Source organism: Ochotona curzoniae, unplaced genomic scaffold (assembly GCF_017591425.1).
Source record: "Ochotona curzoniae isolate NIBS_2020 unplaced genomic scaffold, NIBS_Ocur_1.0 scaffold_4683, whole genome shotgun sequence".
Classification (NCBI taxonomy): Eukaryota; Metazoa; Chordata; class Mammalia; order Lagomorpha; family Ochotonidae; genus Ochotona; species Ochotona curzoniae.
In genome coordinates, this window is record NW_024467121.1 from 23,811,199 (window position 1) to 23,837,486 (window position 26,288).

The following is a 26,288-nucleotide window of genomic DNA, read 5'->3' on the forward strand; positions in this document are numbered from 1 at the left end:
TCTCCTCTCTGTATATCTGCCTTTCCAATAAAAAAATAATAAAAATAAATCTTAAAAAAAAAAACCTAGATCTAGTAAAACACATTTTCTGGGCCCGGCGTGGTGGCGCAAGTGGTTAAAGTCCTCGCCTTGCACGCCCGGGTTCCCATATGGGCGCCGGTTCTAATTCTGGCAGCCCCGCTTCCCTTCCAGCTCCCTGCCTGTGGCCTGGGAAAGCAGCAGAGGACGGCCCAAAGCCTTGGGACCCTGCACCCACGTGGGAGACCCGGAAGAGGCTCCTGGCTTCGGATCGGCATAGGCATAGCATCGGCCGTTGCGCTCACTTGGGGAGTGAATCATCGGATGGAAGATCTTCCTCTCTGTCTCTCCTCCTCTCTGTATATCCGCCTTTCCAATAAAAAAATAATAAAAATAAATCTTTAAAAAAAAACACATTTTCTAATGAGTATGTCTTAATATTATTATATTTAACCCAGAGAAGTTTTCCATGAAAACAAGCTTTATAATAACAAAAAGTGATGAAAAATATAGAAATGAAATAAATTTTTGAATGATTTTAGTCTTTAAAAAATTGCCCGCTTACTTCTAACATCTAGGTCATAAACTAGGCCAAATGCTAAAAGTCTCATAGGCTACCATCCAAGTCAAGGGGTGACACTGAGAGACAGCAAAAAGGAAGTTCTTCTCTGCTGCGGAAAACTTCTATGCCCTCCAAACAACAATAGCTTGCTTCAAAATTGACACATCTTTCCTAATCTGTGCACAATAATACTATACTTTGGGATTGATAGATTCAGAGTTAGACAGCTCTGGGTTTAAATCCTTGCCTGCCAGTTTTTTTTTCCTTAGCTCTGTGGTAGTTTGCCAGTTAATGACTCAATAAACTGTTGATACAGTGCTGAGCACATTGCAACCATGCAGTCATCAAGAAATGTTAGTTACTATAATGTAAGAATTTTAATTATTTTTCCAAAATCAACATTAGGAAATATGGAAAATCTATATGCAAGTCAACTCTTTGATTCAACACTTTGGCTTCAACACTTTGATTCACTAAAAAATCCTCGCTCTTACAAAAGGAGATCTATTGATCTACTTACTTTGAAGAGATCCTATAAAGCTTTATTTACATTATAACTGCCAGTATAGCACAATGAGCACCATGAATACATTGCTGAAATGTCTCAATTCACCCACAATTAAAAAAGGTAACTGCTTCATAACCACAAATAAGACAGAAATTTAGCATTAAATAAATATCAAGACAACTGATGTATGCGTAATGGCCATTTCAATATTTGCATTGGATTTTAGCTCAAGTGACTGCCTAAACAAAACAACAACACTTTCGCATTCTTGTCCTTTCTTTGATTATAACTGCTGTTTCTGAAGCAAACTTCCCTTGCTCATACTGCGAGGCATGTGAGCTTTTACCACTGTTTCCTTCCTCTTTTGCATTACTCACTTCTCTTGATCTCTGATTCACTTGTCTGCCCAATTTCCTTTCTGACTTGACTTCCCCTTCTTCCACTCCTGTCACTGTAAAAACACTGTAGATTATGAATAACTGAATCATTCTTCGCTAAGTAACTACACATTTGGAAGAAAAGCAAGAGAATTTATTAGTTGTCAAATGAGCTACTTCTAAATACAATCCATATGGTGATATCCTCAAACTGGCACTAAAATAGGAAGTAGCTAAGATGAAATTTTTAGACACTAATATTAACAATTATGTAAATCTTCAGAAAGAAGTTACATGGTAAGTGAAAAGTAACAGAGTGCAACTTAAATGTATTTGTAGAAAAATAAATGAAAATACTAACAGCTTACTTTTTCAAAATTAACTAGACATTTCTAAATAACAAATAACATATAACTAAAGGATTGCAAATATCTGGTCAGTTTTTTCAAAATGCAAATTCAAAAAAATTAGAAGATAACTAGGCAAATAAATTAAAATCTGTTTTCTTAACTGAATGCTAATGACAACTAACTCAAAACCACTAAGGTTCACTGTACAGTAAAGCTACACCAAGCAAGTATTAAAACTTCCCCCATTGAAAGCTTGGTTTGTTTCAAAAAAGCGGAACAGGCTATAATTAACTACCTTGCATAGCAAAGCAATGAAAAAATGCTTTACGGCAAAAGTATTTCAGACAAGTCAAAAGAAGATACTAGAAACAGTTAAAATACCGTCGCAAGAATCCATGCCACAGAATAGAAACAATTCAGATCACTGTTCTTCAAACTGGGATACTTACACAAGAATCACGTGGGTATTTTAATAGTTCATGTTGCCAAGACTAAACTAGACTTTCTGAATCCGAATCTCATGAGCACAGAGCCTAGGAATTTGTACTGTCAATCCCTGATATTAGTAAATTTTCTCAGATTATCAGTAAAAAAATACAGGACCTGTCTGGTTAAGCAATGCAATGTCCTATAAAACTACTTACTAAACCCCCAGTTTCTTAGGCATGTGGTAAGACCCTTATTTTGATTTTTGGAACCTCAGGCCAACATTCTTTCTGCTGCACCATGTTGCTGCACTTACTTGACTACAGAATTCAAGGAAAATCCATAGAAATCCAAGCTAAATTTGTTAAAATTTCTTTTTTTTTTTTCTTTTTTTTTTTTTTATTGTTGCTTACATTGTATTATGTAGTACAGTTTTATAGGCGCTGGGGATTCCCCCCACCCCTCCCATACCCCTCCCCCCATGGTGGATTCCTCCACCTTGTTGCATAACCATAGTTCAAGTTCAGTTGAGATTCATTGCTTGCAAACACATGCCTAGCATAAAGTTCAGCGTCTTATTGTCCAGATAAGTCCAGTGGCCTCTTGGGGAGACCTTCTATGGTCTGAAGATAGGTCTAACAGAGTAAAGATCCGGTCAGTTAAAAGCCCCAACAAGGCCTCAGTATCAATATACAACATTATGGAATTAATTGACATAGTATTGGGTAAACAATATGTTAAAAATAATGCAAGTTCCCTTCTTCGAAACAACATCCGTCTTATATACACAATTCCTATTTTCAGAAAAAATAACACCAATAGCATGCTTAGAGAGGAACTATAGTAAACTTTAGGCACTATCATTCATTGAAGACTTTTCCTAGTAGAGTAAATTTTTATTTTGGGGGTCTTAAATAAACACAGCACAGTACTCTAGCCAAACCTCAAGAGCAAAACTAAGAAGTTCCGAAGACTAGGGGAGAAGTTAAGAAGTGTAATATTCAAAATTAAACAGAACTGGGATTTATAAAAATGCTCACAGATGTATCCAGAAATGTCTGTTCCCTCAACGTCTCCTCTTGTCTTTGAGATTTCATTGCTTGCTGGAGCTTTTCATTTTCAAGTACAACTACTTGTATCCTATTTTTCATTCCAGAGAGTTCCTCCTATAAAAAAGAGAAACCAAAGTAAGTTAAACATATTCCAGCAGTGATTTCTGTATTTCCTCTCTGTAAACCTGCCTTTATTAGGGTAAATAACAAGGAACAAATTGTTGGATAAAGAATATGCCCAGCTGTGTAATAAACTGCCAAACTATTTTCTAAAGCACTTGTACTATTTTGCTTTCTGACAAGCTTTGGTTAAGTTCACAGTACTCTGTATCTTAGCATTTGTTGTTGGCAATGATTTAAACCATTCCAATAGGTGTGCAGTGTTTTCTCCTTCTTTTTGATTCCATAAGGACAATGTTGAGCTCGTTCTGTATGTTTACCTGTTTTTTTTACATGTTCTTTTGTGAGATACTGTTTGAGATCTTTAACCCTGTTTTTAAACATTTAATTTCATAATAGCTTTAAATTTGGAAAATAAAAATTGTGAGATGGTACTATACAGAGTCACACATAGCCCTCACCTGATTTCTTGCTAATTCTTTATGATTAATTAATTACACACAGCTTCCTCTACCCATTTTAAAAATTGGGTTGTATATTTTCTTATTGTTGAATTTTAAGAATTCTTTATATATTTTTGAAACAACTCTTTTACAAATGCTTTCTCCCACTTAGTAGCTTGACTTTTGTTATCTTAACAATACATTTTATACAACAGAAAAAAATTCATTTTGTTGAAGTTCCACTTATCTAATTTTTCTTTCATGAGTCATGGTTTTAGTGTTGTACTTTAAAAATTCATTATCAAATGCTAGGTCACTTATATTCTCTCCTCTCTGTTTCCTATTGTTTTGTAATTTTGTTTTACAATTAGATCTATATTCCATGTTGAGTTCATTTAGTCTTTAGTAAGGTACAAAATCTGTGTCCAGAGTAATTTTTGCATGTGAATTTCCAATTGTTCAAAAACCATTTTTTGAAAAGATTAACTCCATTGAGTTGCCTCTCCTTTTTTTATTCGGTAGAGACTTATTTTTATGTATCTTGAGGATCAGAGTTATAGAGGGGGCTGGTACACAGAGAAATAGGGGCGGAATGCCTGTTAATGTGCTAGTTAACTCCTCAGATAGCCACAGTAGCTGCTCTTGGGCCAAGCTGAAGCCAGGATCTGCCTCCAGGTCTCCCAGATGGGTGTCAGGGGCCCAAACACTTGGGCCATCTTCCCCTGCCCTTCTCCCACCATTAGCAAATAAGCCAGATCAGAAGTGGAGCAGGCAGGACTGGAACTGATGACCCTGTGGGAAGGTAGCTTTGCAAGCAGCCAGCTTTCCTAGCGCAATCACAGTGCTGACCTCTGGTACGTTGTTAATAGTTGACCATATTTGTATAGATCTAATTTTGGGCTAGCAGTGTTCTGTTCCAGAGTAATTTATGTATTCTTTTGCCCGTTTACAGAGAGGAAATACAGAGAAAGATCTTCGGTCTATTAGCTCACTCCCCAAGTGGCCTCAATGATCGGTGTTAAGCCCAAACAAAGCCAGGTCTCCCACATGGGTTCAAGGTCCCAAGGCTCTGGGTCATCCTTGGCTGCTTTCCCAGTTCACAAGCAGGGAGCTGGATGGGAAGTGGAGCAGTTGGGACACGAACTGGTGCCCATATGGGATCTGGCTTATGCAAGGTGAAGATTTAACTACTGAGCCATTGCACCAGGCCCAAATGGACAGATAAGTAATAATACATTGACACAATGGAATATTCTTTGGAGATAAAAAGAAATGAGCTATCCAGCCATGAGAAAACATGGAGGAACCTTAAATTCATATTCCTAAGTAGAAGAAGCCAGTCTGAAAAGCATACTCTATATATGCAATTAGGTGACACTCTGCAAAAGATGGAACTATGAACACAGTAAAAAGATGAGTGTTGGGGCCAGCAATGGGGCATAAATAGTTAAGCCCCACCTGCAGTTCTGGCATTGAATACAGAGGCTAGTTCCTGTGCCTGCTGCTCCATTTCCCATCCAGCTCTGTTATCATGCCTGGAAAAGTAGTGCAGGATGACTCAGTCCTTGCTCCCCTAGAGCTTCACGGGAGACCTCGACGACTTTCCTGGCTCCTAGCTTTGGCCTCTCTAGCCATAGTCATTGTGGACATTTGGTGAGTAAACCAGAGAGTAGAAAGTCTCTCTGTTTCATTCCCCTATTAAAAAATATTAATAAAGATGAGTAGTTACTGGGGTTTGAGAAAGAGAAGAAAGGATGGATAGATAAAAATAGGGGATATTTAGGGTAGTGAGACTATTCTGCATGCTACTATAATGGTGGAGATAACATTATTAGGCCTTTGTGAAAAATCAGAACATAAATTACAAAGCTTGAAAACTCAAGTAAAGCGGGCAATTTAGTTAACAACAATGTGTAAATATCAATCCATCAGTTTAACAAACGGACATAATAAGATATAAAGTAACAGTGAAAATTGGGGCAGAAGTGTGAGGGAGAGGAAGGTAGCAGGGCTCTATGAACTCTCCATTCAAGCGTTTATAAACTTGATCTATAAAACTCATCTAAAATAGCCTATTGATTAAATAAGAATTAAGATTCCTAAACATTACTTTGACCATATTCTTCACATGTTAAATATATCACATTTACACTTAATTTCAGAAACGTTTTGTAATCCTCAATTCTATTTGTTCAACATCATTTTCTTAAATTTTCTTCATTTGCGAAGCACAGGGAGAGAGGAGAGCATTCTCACCAGCTGGTTTATTCCACAAAAGCCTGCAACAGTTGGGAGCAGGCCAAGCCAAAGCGAGGAGCCAGGAACTCGATCCGGCCTCGCACAGTGTGGCAGGGACCAAACAATTCCATCACCACCCACTGTCTTCCTAGGGTGTACATAAGTAGGAAATTGGAATTGGAAGTAGGAGGTGGGACTCAGATCCCAGTACTTCAATACAGGATACAAGATGCTCCAAGCTGTTTCTACACCAAAATAAAAGTCTGACCACAATATTTTAATACTAAATTGGTTCATTCTCTAAAGAGCCACAAAGACTGGGGCTGAGTCAGGCCAAACCCAGGAGCTCAGAAATCCAACCAAGACTCCCACAGAAGTGGTAAGAACCCCAAAATTGCACAATCATCGGCTGCTCTCTTAGGCTCAGAAGCAGGGAGCTGGATCAGAAGTAGAGCAGGAGAGACTCCAACAGTCACTGTGAAATAGGATGCCAGGTTTAAAGTAGTAACAACATACTATGCCACAAGGCTAGGCCCTGGTTTTAAATTATTAATTTTTTTCCTTTTTGAAGATTTATTTATTGGGGTCAGTGCTGTGGCTAAATGGGATGATCCTCCACTGTCAAGCACCAGCATCCCATATGGATGCTGGTTCATGTCCTGCTGCTCCACTTCCATTCCCATTCAGCTCCCTACTAGTGGCCTGAGAATGCAGAAGAGAATTGCCCAAGTGCTTGGGACCCTGTACCTACAGGAGAAACCTGGAGGATGCTATTAGTTCCTAGCTTTGGATTGGCTCAGCTCCACCCACTATAGATATTTGGAGAATAAACCAGCAGATTGAATATCTTTCTTTCTCTGTCTCTTTCTCTTTCTAACTCTGCTTTTCAAGTAAAAATAAACACTTATTTAAAGATAAATATTTTTATTTAAAAATTAATAAATCTTTAAAAAAATTTTTTATTTAAAAAGAATGATTTTTAAAAGGTTTGTTTATTTTTACTTGAAAAGCAGAATTACAGAGAGAAGGGGTGGTGGAAGAAACAGAAATCACCCATTCACTAGATCATCCCCCAAAATGGTCACGATGGCCAGAGCTGGGCCAGTCTGAAGCCAGTATCCAGGAACTTCTGGATCTCCCACAAGGGAGCAGGGTACCAAGGCTTTGTACTTTCCTCCGCTGCTTTCCTAGGCCATACAGCAGGGACCTGGATCAGAAGTGGAGTAACCAGAATTTGAACTGGAACCCATACTGGATGCAGGCTCTGCAGACTAAGGATTAGTTTGCTGTGCCACTGTGCTGGCTCCTGGTTTTAAATTCTTTTTTTTTTTTAAGATTTATTATTATTTTTTTTATTGGAAAGGCAGATATACAGAGAAGAGAGGAGACAGAGAGGAAGATCTTCCGTCCGATGATTCACTCCCCAAGTGAGCGCAACGGCCGATACTATGCCGATCTCAAGCCAGGAGCCTCTTCCGGGTCTCCCACGCGGGTGCAGGGGCCCAAAGCTTTGGGCCGTCCTCGACTGCTTTCCCAAGCCACAGGCAGGGAGCTGGAAGGGAAGCGGGGCTGCCGGGATAGAACCGGCACCCATATGGGATCCCGGGCATGCAAGGCGAGGACCTTAACCACTGTGCCACCGCGCGGGCCCCTGGTTTTAAATTCTTAACAAGAGACTTACCTTACAGAATTTCACCTCTGCTTCTAAATGATGAATGTACTGAGACTGGTCATTAATGATAGGTACAAGGTTTTGCACTGTGGGTATCATGGTTTCCTCATCTTCTGATGCGTTCTGACAAAAAAAATCAATTATGTTTGGATATGGAGAAAAATCAGTTGATTTTTTTTCATATTTAAGTAAGCACTGATGTGAACCAGACATGGAATAGATTACAACATAGCTAACTGCATTATTTTTCTTCCCACATACTCTACCACTACATGAGATTCAGAGATTGGCCTATCACATTTTAAAGACAGAAAGGGAAAGTAATTATAAAAAATCACAATCAAAAAAAAAAAGACTAGGGCAGTATAAACTGGCATGAAATGAGATGCCTATTTGAAGTGTCTGAAAATGTGACATTCCACTCAAAAATGAACTACAAGGTACAACTGTGTTTAAGAAACTGTCATAGAAGAAAGCTTACCTAAAACTACAGATCAACTCCCTGAAGAAGAGATTATTTAGATAAGTATTTGCTGCCAATTATGACCTACATACATACATACATACATAAATAAGGTGGGGAGACCCGCTATGGTTGCCTAGTGGATGAAGTCCTCATTTTGTATGTGCCAGGATCCCATATGGGTGCTGGTTCATATTATGGCTGCTCCACTTCCCTTCTAACTCCCTGCTTGTGGCTTGGGAAAGCAGTGGAGGACAGTCCAAAGCTTTGGGACCCTGCATTCATATGAGAGACCTGAAAGAAGCTCCTGGCCTCTGGTTTCAGATCAGCTCAGCTTTGGCCATTGCAGGCACTTGGCAAGTGAACCAGTGGATAGAACATCTTTGTCTTTCCTTCTCTCAGTAAATCTGACTTTCTGATAAAAAAATAAATAAATCTTTTTTTTTTTTTTTAAAGATTTATTTTTATTATTTTTTATTGGAAAGGCGGATATACAGAGAGGAGATACAGAGAGGAAGATCTTCCGTCCGATGATTCACCCCCCAAGTGAGCCGCAACGGTCGATGCTATGCCGATCCGAAGCCAGGAGCCTCTTCCGGGTCTCCCACGCGGGTGCAGGGTCCCAAAGCTTTGGGCCATCCTCGACTGCTTTCCCAGGCCACAGGCAGGGAGCTGGAAGGGAAGCGGGGCTGCCGGGATTAGAACCGGCGCCCATATGGGATCCCGGGCGTGCTAGGCGAGGACTTAACCACTTGCGCCACCGCGCCGGGCCCAAATAAATCTTTTTTTAAAAAAAGATTTTGAAATTTTTGACATTAGAACAAGGCAATCTAAAGCTATTCTCTTCTGGAGTACATAACTTGTAAGACTAGAATATGGAAGCAGAAACATAAAAGTGAGTGACATATTACACTGGAGAACCCAAGGAAGAAATTTCTGAAGAGGTGGTAATGCCACTCAACTTCGCAGCATTCCTGAAACTAATTTTTATGTATGTATTACCATATCTTGAAGTAATTGTGCAATGGTTTATAAGATTGTTTATCATATCATGATAACAACAACAACCAAAAAAAAAAAAACACAGATGAGAGAACCACAAAAAGGTAAAGTGAGGGTCACTAGTAAAACAAACCCAGAGGAACTTAAGATAAGACACAGTCACCCATTCTATGTCTCACTCCAGCAGAAATCCTAGATATGAGGAAGCACTGGGTTTCTGAGCAATCATTAAACAGAGCTTAGCTGTTGGCATACTTAAGGAATTTGAAAACAGGCAAGAACAATTAAATGAACCACTGGTGGTATGTAGAAAACAATTGTGATAATCATTTTATGCATGTAACAGAAATACTTCAAAAAGTAGACAAATATGAAACACTATTATGCATCTATAGAGGAAAGTTAGTGAGAATTAAAAAAAACTTAAAATAATACTGTATAAAGGATGTTCACATGTATAACTTGAATATACTTGGAAATATTTACCATAGCATGAATATCCAGGTATCAAAATAATTAGTAATATAACTTGGATATGTTTTCCATCTAATAGTTCATTTCCAATACACCCATTTATTTATGATTTGCTCCACTTACAAGAAAATGTATTCTAAGTGTATAAATCCTAAGAAATGAGCCACTATCATGGCTTACAATCATTCTGTGCAGGGTACATACAGCTCAAGGTTCAGTCTTCTACATAGTTCCATGCATGTTCATAGACTATGTACGTATTAAACTGATGGTCCTTGAACAATGGTCTTTATGCCTATGCTCACTGCATGAGCTCTCTAGTATCACCATTCAGCTTTATTTTAGAAAGCTAATAAGCATATCTGAACATTCAACAGATACAAAAATTTCATCTAATAGAAGCAAAACCACTCTCCTTACTAAGCTTTTGGAAATGGGATGTCAACAGTAATAAATCCCCTAGATGAGATGTTTTGTTATAAACTAGATCTGTAGATATTGAATATGTGAATTACAGTTCTCTAAAATGGGAGTTAAGCTTAAAAGGAATGTGTCAGGGTAAAATTAGTGTTATTATGGGATTATCAACATGACATTGCAGGTATGAAAGTAACAAGTCTCAGTAGTTTTCAGCCTGCAGGTGCTATATTCAACCACCACACATTGTACATAGGAGATGGTTACTTCATAGGTATCAAAAGAATTCTAAATACAAGCTCAACAGATATATAGGTAAGCATGTATATACATATATTTATCTAGAGGGACTGTATAATGAAGGCAAGTATACTGTTAAGCAGAGGTACATTGCAGTGTGCATGCCTACTTCTGAATAAAAGAACTCCCAATGAAACCATTAAACATGTCTTTACAATGAATGCTGGACTTTATACCATTGTCTATACCTACAATGTCAGGATACAGTTAAATAGAATAATGATTGACTATTGACTATTGTTGAAGGGCTACACTATTATTATAATATAGGGGAAAACAGTGTGGAGAGGGTGGAAGGGGAAATTCCTGAACCTAGGGAACTGTATCATGAAAAATAATTAAAAAAAATCTAACTATACAATCTTATTGTCACAAAAATGCTGTGAGAAAGGCAAATATCCTTCTAGAGAGTATGTGAAAGATCACACATGCATAGATCTTAGGCCTAAATATCACTTTGCTAAGTGCTGCAAAATAAATTCTCTAAACAGTTCTGTGAATAATAAGCTGAAAAGATCAAGATTCTTTTTTATTATAGAAGCAAATCTCTAGTCTTCAGTCAAAATCACTAGAGGTAAGAGAATTTTTAATGCCTTACCCATTAGCATGCCCTACTTAGAATTTGTCTACAGCATTTACTACTAAAATGACACTACAAAGTAAAACACAGAGGACGACTGCTTTTATATTTTGCTTTGGCAGAAGTTGATACTTACCAAAGAGGATATTTTTTGTCTTTGTGATAAAGATATTTCAGTTTCTTTATTTTCTTGTCGCCACAACAATGCTTTGAGCTGATTAACTGCAGAGCAAAAACAATGAGCATATTAACCTGCTTGACATCCATGTTGCATTAAATCTATCCATTTTTTTTTCATCCATGCAATGCACTAAGAACTGTGCTACTGATTGGTTATACAACAGAAACACTGAAAAAAAAATGGGGCCAGCGGAATTAGGCTGCCATCTGCAGTGCTGGCATCTCATATGGGTGGTGTATGCATTCTAGTTGCTCCACTTCCAATCCAGCTCCATGCTAATGCACCTGGGAAAGTAACGGAGGATGGCAAAAGTGGGATACTCAGAAGATCCTGGCTTGTAGTTCCTGGCTAATTCCTGACCTCGACCTAGCTCAGCGCCAGTCATTGTGGCCATTTGGGGAATGAACAAGCAGGTGGAACGCTCTGCCTTTCTCTGTCTCTCTGTGTCTCTCTCTACCTCGTTTCTCTCTCAAACTACCTCTACTACTTGAGAGCTATGACTTCAATAAGCAAGAAAGACACACTGATATAAACAATATAGTATGTTTATTTACAGACCTAGAGGTATGAGTAGTGCTATAAAAATGGACAGCACTCAATTGTGCCTGTTTTCATAGAGGAGATAACAGCATAAGGATGAATGGAACTCACCAAGCAGAAAAGGGTTCAAATAATACCTGTTAGAAGGTACTACAAGGGGCTGGCATTGTGACACAGTGGGTAAAACCATAGTGGTCTGTGATGTCAGTATCCAATATGAACTCCAGTTTGAGTCTCAGCTGCTCTAGTTCCCATCCAACTCCCTGTTAATGTACCACTGAAATCAGCAAGGATGGCCAAAGTTAGGATCCCTGCTACCCAAGTGGAAAACCCAGAAGAACTCCTAGAATTTGACATTGCTCAGCTCTGATACAGTGATCATTTGGAGGGAAACAAACCAGGAAATGGAAGATTTCTCTCCGTCTGTGTGTGTGTGCGTGTATGTGTGTCTGAATGTCTGCTTTTCAAATAAACAAAAATAAACCTAAAAAAAAAGAGGGCACTATAAATAGAAGCACAGTAACCTGGCCAGGAGTTGGTAAGGCAGAATATGGCCCATGACATCAGTGAGTAGGATGAGAATTAAAAAATGGAAATTGGATATATCTTGACAATAGGATGCTGGACTATCTAGCATTGTCCGTACAAGCAATATTAGGACACATTTAAATAACAGGCTGATGGACATATGAGTGCTTATGAAGGACTACACTATTGTAATAATATGAGAGAAAATCAATTGGGGTTGGGAATTTGTGGAGGAAGTAGGAAAATCCCAGACCTCATGCAATTGCACCATAAAATTTAAAAAAACAATAATAAACAATAAAATTTAAAATATGAGAATGGAGAGGGAGGTTGAAATGATACTAGGAAAAGGCTATTCTAAAATTTTGGGGCCCAGCACAATGGCCTAGTGGCTAAAGTCCTCACCTTGAATGTACTGGTATCACATATGGATACTGGTTCTAATCCCAACGGCCCCACTTCCCATGCAGCTCCCTGCTTGCGGCCTGGGAAAGCAGTCGAGGACAGCCCAGAGCCTTGGCACCTTGAACCCACATGGGAGACCTGAAAGAGCTCCTGGCTCCTGGCTTCAGATCAATGCAGCTCCGGCTGCTGTGGTCGCTCAGGGAGTAAATCATTGGATGGAAGATCTTCCTTTCTGTCTCTCCTCCTCTCTGTATCTATCTATATATGACTTTGCAATAAAAATAAATAAATCTTAAAAAAAACAAGAATTTTGGACTTGCTGCCATCTTTACGCTGGTGTGGGCAGGCTCGTGGTATCCTGGGAGATGGTGCTGGTGGGGGTGTATAGGGGTCTGGTGGCTCATGCTCAGGCAGGCAGAGCGGGCATGGGGATTTCCTCATGTGCTTGGTTCCAGGTGGGGTGAGGGAGGGAGAGAGAGCCCTAGGTTAGCATGCTGGCCTGATGTGATGGTTCACTGGGTTTGGGGAACTTTGAATGGTACTGGACATTGGGTGGGCAGAGGGACAAGGTCCTAGGCCAGCACACGTGCCAGGAGCTTAGGACCTTAGTGGTTGAACAGAGCTCCAGGTCAGTTTACCACCCTACTGGAAGACTGAGTTTCAGAAAACTGGGCTGGGAAACCCATGTGCTCCAGGTTGTAGGTACTATGGTTTTCTCAGGGAATGGGTATGGGGATGTACAGGATGAAGGACACTAAGGGAGTATGTTGCAGGTGAGCAATAACTTTTGAGGGACTTCCATCAATAAGGCCATCATACTTGCAGGTAAGTGAGGTGGCCGAGATGGAGCAGTTTGGAAGGAGGCTGGAGGAACTTTCTGGATCTCTCACGTGGGACACCTGAACTGGGCTAGTTAGCATGGACCACTGCTGCTCACCACCCACTAGTATACATTAAAGCTTGTGTTGGGAACCTACCTGGCAGGGCCAGATTACAGTATCCACTAGTGAGTGTCATAACAGAGGGCAGGTAATATTAAATTGGGTCATGACACTAACCAGCATGCAAAAAACTAGGTCTGGGGACAGATTTTGTGGAGGATATGTGGGCTCACCCCTGTGGAACTGCAATTTCTGCTGGTTTGCTCAAGAGCTGGGAGTAGTGAAGGGTGGAGTTAGGCATGACCACGGAATACTCCAACACTCATGAGTACTGGGATTGGGAACAAGATGAGCTGATCTAAGCTGCAACACCTACAAGTACACCTAAGAATAGGGTCACAATATCCACCAACTCATACAAAGGTCAAGACAGCAGGGCAACCATGCCAGTTAACGGACTAGCACCCTCTGGCACATATGAGATCTGGGAGTGAGTCTGGTGGGAGTACTCGGGAAACTTCGCTAGTGGGCTGTAGCTCCCACTGTTGGGAAGTGATTCAGGACTGGGTGTTGCTCAGGCTGGTCAAGGCAGCTCCACTTGTCAGTAAGTGTGTGTGGGTTGGTTCTGGGGGGCAGTGTGTCAGGGAACGTGACAGGGCTGAGCAAACTTTAGCACAATGGCATGTGTGGGAGCTGTGTTGCAGTGCAGGTCATGCTGGGCTAGGCTATTACAACTAACACTTTGCTGAGCCATGGATGGGAACAGACTGGGCAGGCCTAGGCTGCAGCACCTCCCCACCCCACCAGCAGGAGTTGAGACTGGAGGCAGATCGGGAGAGGTCAATCTGCAGCACTGATGGCAAAGGGCAAGATTGGGGATGGGCTATGTTGGGCAGGTCAGAGCAAACACTGGCATGCACAAATTTGTGGCTAGGAACAAGCCTGGCTGGAGCACTAAGGGCATGTCCCAGCTAGGTTGCAGTTCCCACTGGTGAGTGTGAGAGCCAGAATGGGGGGGGGGGTGTGATCTGGGTTGGATATAACTGCAGTGTCCCTCAGCAGGGATGTGGACTGGGTCTGGGCTGTGACAGACTGGGCTAGACTCCAGCACCCGCTGGCACTCATGAGTCAAGGTGAGTATAGCATGGGCTGGAATAAGTCTCCACACCAGCTTAACCATGTGAGACCTGTTTGGGTGTGGAACAGGCATGGTGGGCATAGCACCCAACAGTTAAGAACTGGAACAGGTGCTGACTGGTTGGGCAAGGCCAATGTTCCTTCCAGGACAAGAGGTGGGCTTTGTCAGTTCGGGCTAAGGACCTACTAGTTGTACAAAATCTGTCACTGGGAGAAGACCTGATAGAAGAGCCTGGAAAACACTATTCCTTCCAGGACAGGAGGTGGGCTAAATCAATCTGGGCTAAGGACCCACTGGTGTGCACAAAATCTGTCACTGGGAGGAGACCTGATAGAGGAGCTTGGCAAACTCCCCTGTAAGGACACATTCCCTGCAGCTGAGTGCAAGAACCAAGGCTGGGGCAGCCCAGACCAGGTAGGTTGCAATAAGTGCCAGCATATGTGCAGGTCAGGTTTGGAGCAGGCCAAGCTGAATCAGTTCATAACACCCACTGGCAGATCTGAGAACCAGGACAGGATGCAGGATGGGCCAAGTCGGGCTGTGGCACCAGTCAGTTCACATTAGGACCAGGACTCGGGGCTGGTGGACCTGGCCAGGCTACAGCATCCAGCATCAGGAGCTAGAACTGGGGGCAGACTGGGCTGGGCAAGGTTACAGCACCCACTGGCAAATGCCAAGGTGAGGCAGGCCATGTCGGTGAATCAGTGGATAGAAGATCTCTCTTCCTATTTGTCTGGCCCCCTGTAACTATCATCTTCAGTCAAGTTGACAAAAATTTCAAGCAAGCAAAAGGCCATATATGTGTGTCCATCAGGCTGGGACTGACTTTCATACTTACCGGCATGGCTGTGTTGCAGTTCGTGCCAGGCTGCCCCAGCATCCTCATCTCCTGCAGTGATGCTATGGGAGGCATCCAGTGCTTCTTCTCCAGTCGCTCCTTCGCTTTCTCTCAGCACACACTTCAGTTGATGAATGCTTCTATTGGCGCGCTCTGCAACAATAACCTGATGAAAGTCAGGGTAAATGAAATCTGGGGAGACTGCAAGGACTCAAGAAGGCAGTCTCTAAACTATTATTTCTGGTACCTTATTGGGGGAAAAAGGCAAATTTCCATTTTTAGCTTACTGAGAAATGTTGCAGAGTAGTGAGAGAAGACGAAGCTCATGGGGTGGAGATGGGCCTGGATCTCTGAGGTTCCCGGGGCAGTGGTTCACATGGACTTTCCAGTATCACTGGCAAAAGCAAAGCTTTTCCTGCTCCCCTAAACACGAACAATATCTGATCCGGGGACGCATCCTTCCCCTCTCAGTGTCTAAGATTCCCATGGCCCATCCCTCAAGACACTGGGGAGAAGAGGCAGCATATGTAGAACCAGTAAGAGGGACACAATCATACCAAACTGCCTGGGAAATTTTACTGTCTCCCTGGGCCTCTCATCCTTTCCCCATTAAGCTACATGAAACTGCCTAGCCCAGTTATGAACTAATATAATGGCAGCCCCTGTGGTACAGTCTTTTTCATATACTGCTGGTGAACTTACATTTCACACTGACTCTTAGTGCGACTGACTGTTCCTAGAATGGAAACTTAAACCGAGTAACACATGGGAAGGTTCTTTAAAAAGTTCTTGGGAAATCTGAATTGTCTTTTAATTTCATTTTTCCAAAAATGTGTTGATATCATTGTATGCTCAAACAACAACTATCTGAATTAATGAAACAATGAGGTTTATTACAATGAAAGTTCACCTCTAAAGATGGACCCATGGAACCCAGGCTCACGCACCCATCCTCTCCTAGTTTTAAAACAAGTAGACCTGTACCTTGCATTAGTAAATAGAATGTAGTGGGAGTTACACCATGCCAGATACACATCTTTAAAGAGACTGGCAGCTCCTGCTTCCTCTCTTGGAAAGCTTGCTGCTGAGGGTTGGCTACTCTGCTGGTCAGACTTGTGAAGGGGCCACACAGACAAGAAAGCCCTGACAAGGAGAGAGGCATTCTTCTGCTCTCCAGGCCCCCTGTCCTCCCACACCAACAGAGGACTCCAGTACCCCACCAAATGGCAATGGCACAAAACACCTCATCCATTGCCAATCATGTATGGAAATACAATTATAAACCTATGTTACACTGCGTCTTGAGAAACAGATTGTGTTTTTTCCAAGCTCATGCATTTCAAAGTGCAGAGCAGTATAACAATAACCATTTTTATTTATACCAAAATAACCCTTTATTACAAGATATGTAATACAATTTCTGTTCAACAACTCAGTTTTGGTTTTGATTAAGCTATCAGTTGAACAAACCTAAACAATGAATTTCTGTTACTCTGTGACATTAGAGACTTGCTGAATTTATCACTACATTTGCTTCCCACCAATCCAATTCTATACAAATCTTTCTCTAATACAAACTTGATGTTAATTACTAACCAGGTATGACCTTCTCTTGCTCATTAAAAGCTTAAGAATGTTCAGAGACTAGGCATGGCTGGGTTGTAAGAACTGGGTTGGGTGTGGGATGGTTGGGCAAGGCTACTGTTCCTGCCAGGACAGGAGGTAGACTAAGTCAACTTGGGCCAAGGACCTACTGATATGTGTGAGATCTGCCACTGAGAGAAGACCTGAAAGAGGAACTTGGGGAACTCCTTTGCAGGGTCCAGTCCCTGCAGGTGAGCAGAAGAACCAAAGCAAAGAGCAGCCCAGAGCAGACCAGAATACAGTATCTGCCAGCATACATGTGACTCAGGTATCGGGGCAGCTAGGCTGGCAGATGTGAGAATTAGGAGGGGGTGCAGGACAAGCTGGGTGTGGTCGCATCACCAGCCAGTTCACACTAGGGCTGGAAACTGTGCCAGGTTGGGCAGCAGCTTCAGCCAGTGTGAGCTGGAATGGGGGCAGATTGAATTAGGCCAGGCTATAGCAACTGCTGGCAAATGCCAAGGTGAGCCGGACTACAGCACCCACTAGCACATGCAAGACTGGAATAGGGGTGTAAGCCTGGTAGGGGAGTAGCAGCGACTCTCCTGATGGGCCACCGTTCATGCTGGTAAGGGTGAGACCTGTGATTGGGGGCAGACCAGGATGGGTAGGGCTATATCACCTAGTGGCCTACATTTAAACTGGGTTGGGGGAGCCAGGCTAGGCTAACCAACTATATCCACTGGTATAGGTATAAGTCAGAATAAGGGCAGATTGGTTGGGCTTTGCCATAGCATCTGGTGCCAAGCGCTGGGACCGGGGGCAAGTCCTGTCGACTAGACTGCAGATACACCTGGAGAGTCCAGATCCACTTGGAGAATGCAGATCCATAGCAGAGAGTGGGTCCAGTGGGGAGGTTGTGGGTTCCTCTCTGATGGGCTTCAACTCCCATTAGTGAGCATGAAAACCAGGACTGGGGTTGGGCTAGCTGGACAGGTGGTGGCATCCACTGGCATGAGTGTGGGCTGGAGCATGGAGTCAGTTGGGTTGAGTTGGGCTTCAGTGCCCAATGATGTATACGAGATCTCACTGACTAGTGGGGCAGACTGGATCAGCCCACTGCACATGCTGGCAAGCACAGGAAGCAGAGCTGGGGGGCTGGTTCAGTGGGGGGTTATTGGGGGTCACCCTGACTAGGCTGTAGCTCCCTGCTAATGTATGTGAGGGCCAAGTGTGTGCTGGGCAGGGCTGGGCTGGGCCACAGCATCCACTGGTTTGCTGAAGATGGAGTGCAAAACAAACGGATCAACTACCCCAGTGAAGCTTGACAGCAAGCTTCTGGGCCAATAGAATCTCAGAGATGGACTATGTCATCCAATCCTTGCAAGGATTTCTTCATCCTTGGAGCAGTGATATCAACAGCATCTCAGAACTATCAAAACCACAGGAGCAGAAACCTCAGAAAATACTCCATAATTGGGATCCTGGGATGTCATAGTGTGGCAGTTCCTATCCCCCGGGTAATGTGACAGTTGGGAGGCTGGATGTCTTGTATCCCTCTCTCCCTCACATACAGGAAGAAGAGAGGGAAAATGTATAAACAATGGCTTCACCCACTTTCCCTGATCCTTGACCCTTCCCACGCTGAGCAACAACATAAACATCATCAAAAATAAAATTAAAAAAAAAAAGAATGTACAGAGAAGATGTATTCCTTAGCTCTAGTAAAAATAAGAAGCAACAATAGTTTTCAAATGAAAATATTTTCTAAAGGGATTTGTTAATGGAAAAGGAAAATCAGAGTGTCACATGACAAGCCATTTAGCTCACAGTTTCAGATTGATGCCCATAAATCTATGGATAAAGCACTTATCTTTATAGCATCCATTAGGAAGGAAATAATAAGGTTTGATTAACATTAAAAGTGTGTTCCATGGAGCTATCAAACGACTTCACTTCTAAGACAAGGGAAAATTATTTATTTATATGTAGTCTAACTAAAAGCTAATGAGCTATATTAGGAAAAAGAAAGAAAATATGGAAAAGTCATAGCTGAAAATCCTTACAGGTACAGTTTTTTCAAATCAGATTTAACTGACAGTGGGGCTTAAAAATCCTTTTTTGTTCTTTTTCTAAAATTTTTGTTAAAATATCTGAGATTTCATAACAAAGATTACATGTTAAATTGTACTGAAAACAATATTTGAAGCCTTAAGATAGTGAACTTGACAACTCTCCCAAAGAAAACAGTGACAGGCAGTTTTAAGTATTTCTGTAACTACTGGTTTCACTTACAAGGGTCAGAAAAGGAAGTTGCAAGGACAGTGGCCTGAAATTAAAACTAAAGAAGTAAGGACTTTCAGTTTATTTCAAAACTACATTTCAAACTTACTAAGTGGATTTCAACTATATATAAAACAACGTAATTATACATGGTAACAAGAGTCAATCCTGAGGAATAAAACTATTTAATTGATTCAAGACACATAAAATCTCAACAGTCTTCAACCGCAGCCATAGCAACCTAATCAAAGTCCCCACAATCTTTCCTAGAACAACGCTACTCCCAGAGCCAGCATGTGGTTCACTGGATTAAGCTGCCACCTGCTATACTGGCATTCCACATGGGTACCAGTAACATTTACTGAGCTAGCTTCCTGTCAATGTGCCTGGGAAAGCAGCAGAAAATGGTTCTAGTGCTTGGATCTGTGCCACCCATGCGAGAGTTTAGATGGAGTTCTTAGTTCCTGACTTCAGCCTGGCCTGGCCTTGGCTGTTGCAGCTATATGAAGAATGAACTGGCAGATGGAAAACTTCTCTCACTGTCTGTCCATTACTCTTCCTTTCAAACGCGTTAATAAATGCAAGGTTTTTGTTTTGTTTTATTTAAGAATACTACCCTGCCCCCAGATGCATTACTTCCTGCTTGCACTTAAGGAAACTAGATTAGACAGGAGCTTCCAGGAACCGTTTCTACTGCTAATGGACATGGCTTTATTGGTCTAAAGCCAAGAGGCACACAGAACACTCATTGCCCCTTCTCTTCAGAGAGGATAGGAGGAGTATTTCAGAACACAACCTGACATCTTTCTCCTAGCAGCAGTCAGGGGCTGATTACGAACTTCACAATACTATAAATACAAACAGGACCTCCTGAGGCCTACCGATTACATGAACATAAATACAAGTAAGTAATATTTCTGCTAGTCCTCCATCCAAACATTAATCAGTAAAAGGAGCACTTAAAAGGTTCTTAAGCTGATGACTGCCAGCAAAATTAAATCTCTTACAAATTTTCGTAGTCCAGTTCTCCTGCTTCCGACATTCTAACTCCTAACTTATCAGCAAGCATTTTTCAAATTTGTTCTTTTGAAAAAAAAAAAAAAAGGTGCAAGGCTGTGTCAGTGGAAGAGATCATCACTTAGATACATATTGTGAATTATTAATTTCTGCATTCTCCATCTGTTCTGGGAGATGTGAAAGAGAATTGCCCTGGTGACCGGGAGCGAGGAGCCACTCCCTGTGAAGCATCCAGCTGTCTGTGAGTCAACAAACTGAGACCAGGGCAAAGAAACAGAACAAGGAAACCAGCGCAGGATAAGGTAAACCTTGTGTTGGCCCAGACTCCACCAGACCACAGCCAGGGTCAGAAGATTACTGTCACTTTTCACTAGGGTACTGACACATAGACAACCCAAGATGATCCAAAGTTGGATCCAACATGACCCAAAGTTAAACAAAGCCACCTCTGTCAGGAGCCAAGCATAGTGAAGAAAGTGGTTAAGGGTACTATAGACAGAAATGTAAAGCAAAGCAAACACCCCAGAGAAAACACTATCCTGATTCTCTATTAGCCAACAAGCTAAGCTGAGGAATGCAGAAATTTTCAGAAAGCAGTATCTGAAAGATCATTAATGATGCATTGGCACTGGCGAATCCAGGAGGTTGGCTAGACATTCTGTGGTATATATGTAGCATTTTATTGGCATCCACGGAGAGGACTTAGACACCTGTCATCTCCTACAAATACATACTCGTAGTCAATCTGGCAGAGAACGGAGGTAAAATACCAACCCAATATAATCTGTATCTTTAATTGTAATTACCCACAAGTATGAATCTTACAGACAGAGGGCAATAAGCAAAAGCTGCCTACACGCCATGCTTTCTCGGCTTCTGTACTGTTGCCATTTTGAACCTAATAATCCTTCATTATACAAGACAACGTGCATGTTTAACAGCATCCCTACTGCCAACCACGGGATGCCCACAGCTCTACCCTCCACCTCCAACTATGGCAATCAAAAATAGTTCTAGACCTGTCTGCTTGGCAGCAAATTTGCTGTATTACACACAAGGCATAATGTTAAAAATTATTAAATATATGTGTGTCCAGCAAACTCCTCTTTGTATTCTTCTGTTTTATTTGAAATATTTTATAATACACATGGGGAAAAAAAAGACAAATCACCGTAGTTGAGCATCACTGATTTAAATCAATAAAACCGAGACAGCTAGAGTGCAGCCATAAGGCGAGACTTCCCCTCACATCTACATTACTACAGTGTGTTGTAACTATAGCTATCCCTTGATGAAAAATGTGTACAAAAGTGAGATATCCTGCCACAGTGTTGGTGGCAGGCAGGGCACAATCTGACACTGAGGAGATACTTAAAAAACAGGTGCCAATAAAGGTGGTATGGCCATGGTATTTGAGAATTTGTGTTCAGCTAATTTTCATACCAAGAAATAGTACTTTCCTAAAAGGTTGTATTAAACACTCAGGTGGATTTTGGTGAAGTTCCACCAGATCACGGCTGCTTTGGCAAGAGCACTAGTGCTTTTCAGTCTACCTTCTCTACTTTGGAATTCTGTGAACAGTTATCCTCATGTAAAAATGGAGAAAACGTTAGCACAAACTGGTGAAGTGATCAGAACACGTCTTCAGCCATCTGAGTAAAGAATACAATAACCTTAACGTGTCTATCACTTGAAAACAACTTAATCTATTGTCTGTCTGAGAACATGTAAAGGTATGCTGACAGTTTTGTAACAGTGAACTACAGTTTTGGTTCTGGATGATCCCAGGGTAACCATTTACTGTTAATGCTCTTTTCTGGTTGCTACAGCCTGGCTTTTGTTTATCTCACCTCAGCAGCTGGAAGAGAAAGTTGAGATTCTACTGGCTTTTTTATTCTGCAAGAGAAAAGATCATAAAAGTTAAATCTAGAAATAAGTATGTAAAAAGTGAATATAATTAATTTGAACTTTATCAGCATAAAATTTTTGGCTATTTTATATATATGTTTATGCAGAATATTTCAAAAACTTCATGGAAAATGAGTTTGTTGTGATGCAAATATTCCAGCAGTCCCTGAGTAGCTTTACATAATCCATGTTTTCCACTTATTTTTTTAAAAGACTTACTTATTTTTATTTGAAAGGCAGAGTTACAGAGAGAAGAGGAGACACAGAGAGAAGTCTTCCATCTGCTGCTTCACTCTCTAAATGGCTACAAAGGCCAATTCTAAGCCAGAGCCAGAAGTTTGCTCCAGGACTTCCGTGTGGGTGCAGGGACCCAAAGACTTGGGCCATCCTCTGCTGCTGTCCCAGACGCATTAGCAGGAAGTTGGATGGGAAGTGGAGCAGTCTGGACCCGTTGATGTCAGTGCTGTAAGGGGAAGTTTCACAGGCTGCACCACAGCACTGGCACCAATTTTCCACAAACTTTTGGAAGTACTCTTGTATACATTGTATATGGTAAAGATTATGAAAAATTCTAGGAAACACTTGAGACAATAAAAAAAATAAGGAAAAAGGAAGACCTTTTATGGATAAATCAGAGAAAAAGAACTTTTACTACAGCTACCCGCAGTGTTTTAAGTATGACAACGGTCCAGATGAGATCAGTGCTGGCTAACATGCTTATGACATTATTGACCAGCAAGCTTAACACAGCCCTTGCACAGATGTGAGCTCCTGCTAGCAAGAGAAAAACACTTGGCAAAATCTATCAGTTATACACCGAAAAAACACAGAACATCAATGTGCAGGGTTCTCAAACTAAATCGATCTGTGAAAGAGACAAGATTGCCCTCAAGACTATACAACATCTTCCCATATTCACCCTCTCACTTTCTCTACACCTAATTTCACTCCTTTCTCTTCTTTCCAAAAGACAGAATATCAGCATGTTATTATTCACATAGTTCAATGTGGTGTTGATATAAGAGATATTAACAATCCTGGCAGCAAGATCAGGATTTGGTGGGAGAGACCACCAGATATCCTTAAACCTCAGAGGAAGAGAGGGAAGTGAGTGAAAAGAGGGTGGGAAGAGTACAGAAGCAAAAAAGAACACAGCAAGAAAAAGAATGGAAATGTTTTCAGAAAAAAGTTAACCGGCCAGTTTGGCTATAAGCCTCAACATTTGCTAATATCTTGCGCTGACTCCATCACACATTTTGCCATTTGCTTGGCTTCCAAAGGCAGTAATTCTTAACTCTTTATTTATTTTTTTTAACAGATGAAGAAACAGGAACTCAAGTTTATTAATTTGCCTAAGATTACATGGATGGTCATTTGCCAAACAACAGTAAGTTCAATGATTTCATTCTCAGCTTACAGTCTCTGCCCTGATCCCCCTCCACCCACCCACATATTTAATCTAGATGTGGAAACACCAAAATGTTTAAAAGAGAACAGCAGGAATGGGGTGGGGGTTGGGCACACAAAATGTATACAGAATAGAAGTGATGTGTTCCTGTCATGCTGTCAGTTCATTTCTTTTTCATCACCCACCAAAACTAGCTAGGAACTAGGTGGATGAGCACAGGTACTGTGGATACAGCTGTCTCCATGCCCAGCCCTGCAAAAATACATGGGACCTGATTCTGATAGTACAATTAGGACACTGCATTCCCAGTCTTTTCTCTCCTTTCTTATACCACGTGCCAACTCTCAAGTGTGGAGAATTTAAAACAGAGTCCATATTCTCTGTCATTCTGGTTCGTCTTGCCATGTTTTTCCTGTAAACTGATTTAATACATACTTTATGGTCTTGTACAATATTTTGAATATAAAACAGGAAGGGCATCTGCAAATTTTTTCTGGTTATGAATGTAGTTCTCAGGCATTCTGTGCAACTACAGAGTAAATTAACACCCAACAATACTGCCAGGAGTCTTCCTGAATAATTCCAGTTGGTACAAGGATGCTCCCATATTTTACTACACTGGGAACTTGCTCCATACATTTTGTAGGAATGTTATAAACATAGGCAAGAAATCATCACTTTTTGTACCATCACTCTCTTTCTTTTCAGGATTTTTTATTTATTTGAAGTCAGAATTACAGAAAGAAATGAGACCTGGGGCTGGGCTAAGTTGAGGCCAGGAACTAGGCACTCACGTGCAAAGGCCCAAGTACTTGGAGGATTTTCCATTGCTTTTTCCAGGCCATTAGAAGGGAGCTGGAAGTGGGGCAGCTGAGACAGGAACCGGAACCTACATGGGACACCCAAGCTGTACGTGGGAGTTTTACTTGCTATGCCACAGCATTGGCCCTAGATTTCTCATTTTATTAACTTTTTTTTCTATTTAAAAAAATTTGTTACTTCAATTTACAGATTTACAGAAAGAAGGAGAGACAGTAGGATTCTCATTTTAAAGAGGATTATTTAATGCTTTCAACTGCTTACAGAGGGGATACAGACAACATAAAACCAGAGCTACATTCACAAAGCTTATATGGTGACTGCAACTGCAAGGTACAATAGCAACGCTGAGATTAAGCAGGGAGTAAGCAAACGGTCTTCCTATTTCCATGGCTTCTCTAGGCTAATCAGAATCCAGAACAAGAGAAGGATCACAGCCTAGTTTTTAGAAGAGCAAGGAAGTAAACTGTCACTTGTTTTCCACATCAGCAATGATATACCATTATATCATTATAAGCGATATCAGCATTGTAATTAAAGCAATGAAGAAAAGTTATAACAATTGTAAGAATTATGGAAAACTATGAAAGCATTTTATAGTTTTACATGGCTACTTCCTGAATGAACATAAATGAAAGGTTATCAGAAATGATGTACAGATATTTTGAAGCCAGAGGGCTGATTATGAGCAAAGATGAAAAAGCTATTTATTGGTCACACAGCAAGCTAATCCTCTACACGTGGTGCCGGCTTCCCACATGGCATTTGTTCACATCACAGCTGCTCCGTTTCCAGTCTACCTCCCTGTGTATAGCCTGGGAAGGCAATAGAAGATAGCCCAGGTGGTTGGAACCCTGAATCCAGGTGGGAGACCAGGAGAAGGTTCCTGACTTCTGGCTTTGGATACACTCGGCTGTTGCAGCCATTTAGGGAGTGAACCAGCAGAGGAAGAGCTCTCACAAAAATATGTAAATCTTTAAACAAATAAACTAGCTGCAATTTGGGAAAGTATTGGTGGACAGATAAAACAAAGAAACCAATAAAACCAAACCAAGACAAAATGAAAGAACATAAAACTACTTTCCACCTTATTGTACAGTTTTGCAAGCCTAAAGTTATGAGGCAAAAACACTCAATAATAATAAAGTTATACAAATGAAACAACTTCGCCATACTCTATTCAGGAACAAAACATTCTACCTCCAAGGGCGTTATCCTACGTGATAGCAGTAACTTACATTTTGAAGAGGTTATTCTTGCGCTTAAGTTCAGGGTTAGTCCTGTTTTCTTCTGAATCTACCGTATATAAATGAACATGTAAGAACAAAATTGCTACTACATAAGTAATATATCCTGAAAATCCAGGAAAAATTCTATTTCTCGATTCTTAGATGAAATGACTAAAACCATTTTTCAAAATTTTCAACTTTCTAAATCTCTTGCACTTGTCCGAGGTAAAGAGTTTTCACCACCTTTAATAGTTACCACTGGATGAAGATGAACATAACTAAATTCACACAATCCTCAATGTGAAACGTGGGTTCAGAATAGGGTCAAAGGAGAAGTGACATTAGGAGAAACCAACAAAAGCAAACATCCCTTCATGGTCTACACTGTTGGACAAAATCACTCCCATCATGTTGCACAGTAATTTTCTTATTTCTCAATAAAAAGTCAGTAGTCCTTGTTTCTTGAAGAGCTCTTGAAACATCTAACAGCAGGCAAAGGTGCTAAAAGCCTTCCTCAGTTTTGTAAC

At 41.2% G+C, this 26,288-nt stretch overlaps 1 protein-coding gene across 1 annotated transcript in view; it reads right to left on the reverse strand.

The window, feature by feature from the left end:
* SDCCAG8 (SHH signaling and ciliogenesis regulator SDCCAG8) overlaps positions 1-26,288 on the reverse strand; it is a 214,971-nt gene that overhangs the window by 187,234 nt on the left and 1,449 nt on the right. The window contains exons 2-5 of the mRNA XM_040967990.1: positions 15,514-15,666; positions 11,139-11,224; positions 7,776-7,889; positions 3,282-3,407 (exon numbers count right to left, since the gene is read on the reverse strand). Of these exons, the coding sequence (XP_040823924.1) occupies positions 3,282-3,407; positions 7,776-7,889; positions 11,139-11,224; positions 15,514-15,666 (479 nt within the window). The remainder of the gene's footprint in view (positions 1-3,281; positions 3,408-7,775; positions 7,890-11,138; positions 11,225-15,513; positions 15,667-26,288) is intronic.